The 10,720-nt window shown below is 40.8% G+C and overlaps 1 protein-coding gene across 1 annotated transcript in view; it reads left to right on the top strand.

The window, feature by feature from the left end:
* Nucleotides 1–4,813: 4,813 nt before the first annotated feature.
* Nucleotides 4,814–10,720, top strand: part of ACVR2A (activin A receptor type 2A) — an 86,172-nt gene continuing 80,265 nt past the window's right edge. The window contains exon 1 of the mRNA XM_067742016.1: nucleotides 4,814–5,556. Coding sequence (XP_067598117.1) covers nucleotides 5,502–5,556 — 55 coding nt within the window. The 5' untranslated portion in view covers nucleotides 4,814–5,501. The remainder of the gene's footprint in view (nucleotides 5,557–10,720) is intronic.

Below are 10,720 nucleotides of genomic sequence, written 5' to 3'. Positions count from 1 at the left end.
AAATTTCCAATCTATGAGACTTTTGTAAAATACAATAACATTGAATTACTAAAAACATAAACTATAAATAAAAACAAAATATAAGCTCACTTATTTTTATTATTACCTTCAATTGTAGTAAAATTATTCTGTCAAGTTTCTACAAAAATTAAACAGTTGTTGTCAATGTCTGTACTAGTCTCACTGAAGATCAGTAACACACAGTTTAAGGTTAACACTTGTTTTAGAACTGTACTTTGAGCAGTTTTGGTTTACTCCAACTTGAATGTCTTATTAAGTCATTGGCATTGGGTTAGGTAGGGTATCTCAAAGTCTCAACTATTCTTTGTTATAGAAAGAATAGTTGAAAACTATCAGAAATAAAATAGAATACCAAGCAATAAAATAGTTGTAGCATTTATAAAAGTTATAAAATTTAGAAATAAAATAGTTAGAAAACTATTAGAAATAAGATAGAAAACTAAGTCCCTGTGGTCATGAGTATAAATTGGAGGATGGGCAAAAAAAGACACAAAAACCTTCCCTGAATTAAGCCTGTTCTATTTCCCACATACTTACTGGATTTTGAACAAGTTGCTAGCAGGAGAAAAAGTCAAATGTTACCCTTGGGATGTTACAGAAAAACCAATTGGTTGTTGAGATTTTATTACTAGCTGGGTTGGTATAGCCTTGTAATCAAAGTGCTGGATACATTATTTCCATCACAGCTAGTTTCTCTTAACTCGTCTAACTCACTTTCCTGACCTAAAATATTCTGCCTTAATGTTTTATCCCTTAGCCATTCCCACATCCTTATAACAGTACCAAAAGCTAGGATATAGGGAATTTTCTTCCCACCTTGAGCATTTAGGGTGTGAAGGATATTCATGGAAGATAGGCTGATTATTATCTGCCTTCCTTTGACTTACCAAGTTACTAAATTTCTTCCCCTTATATTATGCCTTACAGCTTAGGTATATAAGAAATTCTTTACTTGTGCCACTTCAGGAATGTCCATGTTATCTGAACATAGGAGTAGGTTTTTACAGTAGCTGAAAGCAACAGAAATACTTTAAAATCCTTCATCTAAGAGGAATTCAACATCCCTCATACTCCAAAGGGATTTTGTCACCTTCCTGAAGATGAAGGAAGAGAGATTTGGCATGCCTTGCTTATTTGTGGCTGTTGGTATATCCAAAGACAGGTGAATACCTTAAGGTGAATTTCCTCATGATATATGGCATACTATCCAATCTCAAAGGCAAGGTCAATTCCAGCCCAGTTCAATTCCAGCCCTACCTTGGAGCTGGAGATTTAAACTTAATCTATACATTTTTGAGCCATGTGAATTTCAAGCATAGGAAGAAATCAACTTTTGTTCTGGAAGCAGTCTATGATACTCATTTACCTCTGTTTCCTCATCCAGCCAACACACACTTGAATCTCTAGAGTAAATTGGCTTCTCAAGAGTCTTCCAGCTGGTAATAACTGGAAGTTCAATTGAACTTCTGTCAAGACTCTGGACTTGAAATTCTGGCATTGGGACTTCCCTGGTGGCACAGTGGTTAAGAATCCGACTTCCAATGTAGGGGACGCGGGTTCGATCCCTGGTCGGGGAACTAAGATCCCACATACTGTGTGGCAACTAAGCCCATGAGCCGCAACTACTGAGCCTGTGTGCTCTAGAGCCTGAGTGCCACAACTAGAGAGAAGCCCGTGTGCCGCAACTAAGGCCCGACACAGCCAAATAAAAAAATAAAATAAAATAAAATAAAATAAAAAAGGACTTCCCTGGCGCACAGTAGTTAAGAATGCTCCTGCCAATGCAGGGGACACGGGTTCAATCCCTGGTCCGGGAAGATCCCACATGCCGCAGAGCAACCGAGCCTGTGCGCCATAACTACTGAGCCTGCACTCTAGAGCCCGCAAGCCACAACTACTGAGCCACGTGCCACAGCTACTGAAGCCCGCGCGCCTAGAGCCCATGTTCTGCAACGAGAAGCCACTGCAATGAGAAGCTTGCACACCGCAGTGAAGAGTAGACCCCTCGCAGCAACTAGAGAAAGCCCACGCACAGCAACAGACCCAATGCAGCCAAAAATAAATAAAGTTATTTTTAAAAAATGTTAAAAAGAAATTCTGGCATTGGAGTGGCTACAAGGCTAGGTATCAGGTTTGGGGACTGAGTGATGTTAGCTGAAGCTGTTTAACACATAACAGTCTAATGCTCAGGCAGACCAGAATTCCTTTCATGTTTCCTTTTCCTTTCCTTTCCTTCCTTCCTAAATCCAGTTTGTACAGCTTGCATTGTGTTAGGGAGGTGTTGGATTCGTAGATAAGAAAAAGTGATTGTAGAAAATAGGAAGGAAAGAGGGGCAGTAGGGTTAGCTGCAGCTACCTCTGTCTTCTTTTTAAGCTTTGGAATTCAAGTGGGAATTAGTCATATACTCTCATGTCTTATTCTGTTAAATTTTTTTTTAATTCTTTTTTTCTACTTACAAACTAAATATTTCTAAAAATGAAAGAAACTAGCCACAATGGGTTTCTGGTTCATGTGAACTGGGGAATATTCAATATTAAGTTAGTTTGTTGATCTAATTAATATAGGCATGTCTTTAGAATCATCAAAATTAAGTATAATACTTCTATTATACCTAGGTTTTTAAAAAATTTTTTTGAAATATAGTTGATTTACAATGTTGTGTTAGTTTCAGGTGTACAGCAAAGTGATTCACACACACACAGGTTATTACAAGATATTGAGTTTAGTTCCCTGTACTACACAGTAGGTGTCTGTTGGTTATTTTATATACAGTAAATATTTTTGAATTTTTAAGAAATGCAGAGGGCGGGAGTGAACACAGATTCAGGAACAAAATGGATAGTTACTGTTACTGGATGTTAATAACTTTTACCATGGAGTTATTTTAACTATTAGAGAATAGTCTAGTGAAGACTTTGACTTGTTGCTCCTCTTTCATATTACAGAAAAATATTTTTCATCTTCTCTTCCGTTCTTATACTGGAAATTTGGGTGGTAAGATAAGGAATATATTTTCAAGTTTTAGTCCTATTGCTGGTTATTCCAGTTATTCCACTTGCTCTGGTTTCACAATTCAAGAAAGATTGAAGCGATGCAGAGATAAGACAACAGTGGGGCCTGATTCAGGGCATAACTAACATCAAATTCCTGAATGAACTAAATAAAATACACTCTTCTACTCCAGAAATGTTAGGGAATGGAAGATTTATATTTATTCCTTGACCAGCTCATAAAGTCCAGAGAACTACATAATATGAGATTACATTTAGACACCTTGAAGACCAACTAGGGACTTAACTGTTGCACAGTATCATTCAAATTCTGAGCACCACGACTTGGGAACTGGAAATCTTGGAGAGAGCTTCAAGAGCCACAATGATTACTAATAACCTTGACAAGCTGTAGAAATGGCCAGATAATTACAGGATGAACTTAATAGAAATACACAGTAATTTACAGGAAGAGAAAAATAAGACACTGTAAGTACAAGGGAGAAGGCTTGGCTTTGTGGGAAAATGTGGGAATCAGTAAACCATAAGCAAAACATGAATTAGCCATATAGTCCAGATGTTTTATTTTTTATTAATAAACCCCAAAACTTGTAGATTACATGTGAGAATATTGTATTTAAGAAACAGGCAGTTATCCCCTAGTCACTTATACAGTTATTTATTAAGCACCTATCATATCAGGCTAGACACTCTTAGGGCTGGCATAAAACGGGGAAGAAGACGTAAGACCCCCATCTTCACGGAGCTCGCTAAAGTGTAGTAAATAACAAAGCTAGTACCTTTAATACTCTCTTCAGTTTGTATTCTGTAGTCAACTCGAGTACAGCAAATACTGTGAGCAGAGATCCTACTTTTACATTTTGGATCCCATTCCATGCCTAGCAGCATCTTTTAAGCAATCAACTTGGATTAAGGGGTAAAAATTAGCCCTAAAAGAACTAAAATTTGAAAAAGTAAACACTTGTCTGATCATCAGATATGTCGATCGAAATCTGCAGGTTTCCTCTTAAGCGCGTTTTAAATATTTGAGAACCTATTACATGCAGAACAATTCTCAACACAATGCTTTGTGTACAAAAGGGAAGGTGGGAATGGATTCATATTGCACATCATGATAATTGCTGTGGAAATCCTGCACGGGTGGACAGCCCATCCTCCGCGGGTTATTTTTCCCCGTTTCTTTTCTCTTTTAGCCGAAAGACAAAACGCTTAAAACAGAAGCCACAGGGGTGGGACACACCGCTAGGACTGGGGGTACAAACACCAGCTCCTGCAGCTCGGCAGGCGCGGAGGACCGACTCCCCACCCCCGGCTTCCCGGCGCCCGGGATTTCAGAGCGGACGAGGCGTCCCCCCAGAGGAAAGACAGGGCGCCGCAGACGCCCCCCCCCGGAGGAGTCACCAGTCACCCGCCCCGCCCCGGGGTCCTGTTCCTCTTGGGCTCCCCGTGACCATTCGGGCGTGCGCTCCGCAGAGAGGCCAGTAGAGCACGGTTAGGAAACCAGGCACTCGAGACCCCAACAGCATTTACTTGCCACCCACTGGAGCCCCACCGCCCAGCAGGCCAAGCAGGCCGAACCACGAGGCCTCGCGGTATCGAGCCTCCGCCCGCCCCGCCTCCTCGCCCTCCTGCCGGCCCCGCCCTCGCTCTCTCACCCCTCCCCCGCTCCCGCCTTGCTTCCCCGACAATCTCCTCGCGCTCCCGGCCCGGCACGCGCGCTGCGCCCGGCCGCCGCTGCCACCGCCGCAGCCGCCGCCGCTGCGGAGCGTTCCTCCGCGGTGCCTGGCTTCCAGCTTCGGGCCGGAACCGGAAGTTTAGGGGGCGGGGCCGGCGGAGGCCAGGGAACCGAAAACGCGGCCGAGCCTGGAGCCTGGAGCCGGAGCCAGAGCCTGGACCAGAACTTGGCCGCCGCCTGCGCTGCCGCCGCCGCTCGCCTCTCCTTCCCCGCGCCGCCGCCGCCGCCTCGGCCGCCACCGCCGCGAGCTCAACCGCCAGTGGTCCGGGGGACTTTGGGTGTCCGGGCTGAAGGTCGGTCCGGACGTCGGACCCAGCTCGGTTCCCGGACTGTCCGGGCGGCAGCGGACGCCGCAGCCGCCGCCTCTTCGTCGCCTCAGCCTGGCGTTTTGTTCCGAGAGACCCGAGAGGCGAGCGGAGCTGACAGTGATTTTGACAGTGATTTAAACCCGCTTTTGTTGTTGTTGGCTTTTCGTTGTTTGGTTTTGTGTGTTGTGCTTGTGTGTGGCGGTTTTTCCCCCGTGGTGCATTTTTTTTTTTAATTGTTGTGCTCGCTGTTTTTATTTTTCATTTTTTTCCCTCTTTTTTTGACCCCGTGAACGCTTTTTTGGTCGGGGCTTCCGAATATGTTTTATGACGGTTGATTTTACACCAGGAGGTTTGTTTCCGAGGAAGACCCAGGGAACTGGATATCTAGCGAGAACTTCCTACGGCTTCCCCGGCGCCTCGGGAAAATGGGAGCTGCTGCAAAGTTGGCGTTTGCCGTCTTTCTTATCTCTTGTTCTTCAGGTAGGTGCATGGAGCGCGGCGCGGCGGGGCTGCTGCCGCTGCCGCTGCTGGCGGCTGCGGTTGTTGTCGGGTCGATGAGCTTCAGCGGAGCTTGGGGAGGTTTCCTCCCACCCCGAGCCCCTCGGCGGCCGCCCCCCAGGGCTGATTATGATATGGAAATCTCCATGAATTTTCCTCGTTTTGAGTTAGGTTGGTAAGAGTGACTGCTCTGTTGTTGTGGAAGTGAGAAAGTCATGGTTTGTGGCCGTAACACTGGATGACAGCGCTGGTTGGGTTGCAATTAAGCCGCAAATACCACAAGTGACAATTTATGCAAAGGTTTGAGACCCGAAAGGCGTATTCCAAAATGTCCTTTAGTGTGGCATCCTCCAAAATAAGGGTGTTTTGTTGTTGTTGTTGTTGTTTGTGTTTTAACGTCTTTTAATTAGTGCTTCAGTGACTATCACAACAGAGATCAAAGTCAGCTGCTACTTAATTTTGACCGTGAGAAACAATGCATTATATCAGCAATTTCATCTGGGTCTCCCCTCACGTTTTCTTCAACTTCAGTGTCCAGCAGTGTTAAAAATAGTTGTAGTTGTTGTTGTTGGAGTATTAGCAATAACCCAGCGCAGAAGAGGTATGCCGCTGTGTGTTGGTAATGTGCTGGCTTTCAACCACCATTTATGTGCTCTTTTCTGGCAGAGATTTTGCTTACCTACGGAATACTTATTTTAAACGCGTTGTATTGAAGCATTGTTTTCGGTTTAGAACAGCCCATTTGAAATTGTTCACACTGCCAAATACACTGTAGTCTTCCAGGGTTGGAAGAATAATCTGGCCCATTTATATTTGAAATTTTGATTTTGTGAGAACGTTCTGTGGTTGCAACCAGTGGTTGGAAAACTAGTCTTTTGTATTTGAAATTCTGTAAATGAATACAGCATCTAGCTCAGAGGTGTGCAAATGTACCTAAGAGGAGAGTTAGTTTGATAGAAGAAACAATTTTAAAGTGGCAGTGGATCTATTTATCATAAAATTCAATATTCAGTTACTAGGTTGTGAGATAGAATTATAGGGGGACAACGAATTGACAGGTTTGTGGCCATGTCTTTATCTCGTTTGCCACAGGGAAATTAGAGGGTGGTAGTCTTTTCTTTGTGTACCTCTGTGGTGTGTGTATTTGTGTGTGTGTGTGTGTCCGTGTCCACCCATCCTCCCTGCCCCCCTTTTTAATAGAATCTTTTGTAATGTATAGAATTTTGCTGAATGGTACATTTCCTTGTGGTTAATAAATGGATAAAGTCTAGTCTTATGTCTGTAGTGGTATTGATCAGTTCCGGGTGGGCTGAATGTGTTGTGAAATGGCGATCATTGCCAGAGATTAACCAACAGAATCATGTCTGTTTAAATGGAAGAAAGAACATGCTTAAGGCAGGCTGACAGTTCTTTTTGTGCACGGTTTGGGGAGGAAGATAAACAATGGTGTCTCTGAAATGAATGAATACTGGATAACATTAAACCTCTTGCTTTTGTGACATAACTTAACCATGTAGTTTTAATTTTTCCTGTAGTACTCTTCCTCCTCTGGCCCTATATGTTCTGGTTGGTGAACTCCTCTTGTTCTCATCCCTTTTTCTGATCTTCTGCCCTTGAGGAGGAGGGGCATCATGGCCACTGACCAAAGAATTGTGGACATTATTCCCTCCCAGACCCACCTGAGTCACACTAATTGGTGAAGGAGGCTATTCTTGAGCAGTCTCAAGGTATTACTTCTGGAAAAGAAGGCTGTCGCTACAAATCTTACAGCTTCCTCTGCTTGGCTTGGGAATAAAAAGAATTGAGCATTAGTTTCTTGTAGGATTATTTTCACTGAGTCAGGAGGTTAATAGCTAAAATTTTGAAATAAAGTAATTTTGTTGCTGGAGAGCACATAGATATTGCACTTACATTAAACTAAGTATCGTTGCATCGTTTTTTTAAAAAAATAAACAATCTTAGTTCAACTAAAATATAATTCTGTTGAAGATAATTGAAATAAATCTTAAAAGACTTTCATCCATATTTATACATGAAGATTTTTATTAAAGTATCTGATTTTTTTGAAGGGCTTTTGTTTTGCATCAAATGCACTCTAAAAAAGAATTTTTTATGTTTTTTTTTCCGAATTGATTTTTCTATGTAATATGTAATCTGACCTGCTGGAAGCATGCAAATGGCTATTTTTATGAGAATTAAAAAATTTCTGAAGTTGTAATTTTTTTTTGTTTATGGGTATTTGATTGTTTTAAAAATCAGGTGAAGAACAGTAGTAAAGAGCAGTTTTATTTCAGATGTTTAGGATGGATGTTTACTGTTTTTTTTAGTATTTTGTGGACTTTGATTTTTCATTTTCCATCCCATGGTATGTATACTGGAGACTGATTATGTAGACTATTCCTCTGGGATATGGCTAAGTGTATAATTCACTCCTCTCATTCTGGGGGAAACATTTTTGAGTTTTTCCCTCATGCTGAAATGCCTTCACATTCCCTTTGATTTTGAATTTTTTCATTACTCTTATCCTTCCTCAGGTTCTGTTTCAAAACAACAATCTACTTCTTAGTTGTTTTGTTTTTAAAGCATTATGGTTAGTTTGTATCATCCTCCAAATTTGTTAAAATGTGAGGATGAGTTTAATATTTGCTCTAGGACTTAGGTTTATCATATCTAGAGTGATGCAGCTATTGTATTTGAGTTGCATTGGATAAGTTGAGAATTCTCTTGGTTTCTGTGGGAACTGGAACAGTCTGGTCCATATATTTGATGAAATAAGAAATGCAAATACAGTAATTTTGTGCATTTTCTTCAGTTCAGCTAGGCAGTACTGTGTGTGTATGTGTGCACGGATGTGTGTGTATGTGTGGTTGAGGGGTCATTGGCAGTACAGTGAATCTTCTGGGACTCTTCTGAACTTTGACTAACAAGTGATAGATATTACATGCTTTGTTTTCAAAGGCAGAATCTCTCAAATATAATCCGTGATCAAATTCAAATATAATATCTTGGAACATTAAGACCAGAAGAAAAACAAAACAACACCCTCTCCCTCAATTCATTTTTTTCTGTTTATGATAAGACAGTAGTTCTCAAGCTTGGGTGACTTTTGCTCCCCAGCCCTGCAGCTCTCCCCCAGGGGCCATTTATAGATGTATTCCGTTGTCACAACTGCGTGGGAGGAGGGGAGGGTGTGCTACTGGTATCTAGTGGATAGAGGATGGGATGCTGGCTAATCATCCTATAATGCACAGGACAGCCTTCCACAACAAAGAATTATCTGGCTCAGAATGTCAATAGTGTTCAGGTTGAGAAGCCCTATTCTAAACTCTTAATTTTAAAAAGCGTTAGTGTGTTAGTAAAAGGTCTCTGCTCCCCCTCACACAGTTAATCATCTAAATTTTACAGGTACATGGTATTGATGATCTCCAGCTGACCTTGTATTGAGAGTTTTCATTAGCTTGTAAAATTAGAATGATTAGAAAAATAGGCTATAGGTATACACATTATTTCATCCTATTATGCTTTAATAAAAATATTTTGTTGACTCTTCTGAATAAACTTTCTCCAGTCACTTGTTATAATGGAGTACTTATGAAGACTGCATATTCATGGATATGATAAATGATTGGTCAAGGTATCAAGTTTAATTATATTTGTTTTGATTCAGTAGTTTCTTTGCAATAATGATCATCTTTAAGAATATTTCCTTTTATCCTTATTGAAATTACTGTGAGTGATGTGCTGGCAGCAGGTGTGTGTGGACCGGGGGTGGGGGGGGGGAGGGAAGGAAGGAGAAGGAGGAGGGAGGGAGAGGGAGAGAGAGAGATTAATATGGTATCTGAAAATTTCGTAAGTTTCGTATGGAAGAAATATTTTCACTATTATATTTTACCTGAATGGAAAAACTGAATTTACACCTTGAGTTTTTTTTTTTTAAGAGTATTTCCTTTACCTAGCAAACCTTAATTTTAAGAAACTTTTAAAGTAATTTCTTAATTACATAATTTTTTTGAGAATCATTATCTGGGTTTTGGTTACCATTAGACTCATTTAGGCTATACCGCTAAGTAATATTCTGTGATCTATTGCAGACCCTTGTCCTTTTTGGGGTTAAAATTTGACCATAATTAAAAAGTGTTTACCTTGTTTTGAACTCTGGTTTTAAGGAAGTTACCCAGCCAGCCAGGATAAGAATTACAGTGAAATACTTAAAATAAGTAGCACTAACCAATAGAAAGGAAAAATTCTGAAATTGCTCCCACAGAAAAGTATACAAGTAAGTCTCATACTTTCTTTGTAACACATCTCCCCAGACATATCTCTGGTACTAACTGACATTTTCACCTTTTGTGTCCATCAGACTCATTGTTTCATGAGAAGTAAAAGCATAACTAAACCAAATGAGATTTTAGTAATCTTTAAATTGTCTCTTTAGACTCTAAAACTATTTTGTTGCTTTTTTAGTTTTGTCATTATCCTTATTTCTCATCGTTGGTGTCTCATAAATCTGTGATTTAAATGTGTCTTTTCATGCTCTCTAATGTTGCCACTATCATGGTGCCCCTCAGTAAGTTAGCTAAGGTTGGCAACATTTGATATTGAGGTCACTAGCACGCCTCAGTTTTATTCCATATTCTGTAACATCATTTCTTCCATTCCCTTTCATTGTGATTCCCTTTCTACTTTCCTCTCTTCTTTATCTTCTCTGTCCCTTCTGTACTTTCCTCCCTATACTGTAGGCTGCTTGTTTGTGGAACCCACTTGTTCCTTAGTCTCAAGGGTGGCTCAGGAGGGCTCACCCTTGGTTTAAATCTAAAGGGATTGAATTTAGAATGCTTGAGAATTGACCAGATAGTCTTTTCTACTGTTCTTTCATTTGTTGGTTTCTGGAATACCACACACACTTGGGACTGGTGTTACTCTCTTGGAAACAAATGGCTTGAACTTTACATTGCTCTGATTCATATCCGTTTTTAATATTCTGTTTTTCTTTAACTCTTGCTGCTTTCAGAAAGTCTATCTCTTATTATTATTCATTCATCACCTCTGTTTAAGCCAAAATTTGACCAGACCAGAGAGTATATTTATTGCCACAGCTGGGACCACATTAGACTTCCTCTGTGGTGTATTTAATTGTTAGGTTGGT

The sequence above is a fragment of the Pseudorca crassidens genome, chromosome 6 (assembly GCF_039906515.1).
Source record: "Pseudorca crassidens isolate mPseCra1 chromosome 6, mPseCra1.hap1, whole genome shotgun sequence".
NCBI classification, from domain to species: domain Eukaryota; kingdom Metazoa; phylum Chordata; class Mammalia; order Artiodactyla; family Delphinidae; genus Pseudorca; species Pseudorca crassidens.
This window is presented reverse-complemented; position numbering and strand designations above follow the sequence as displayed.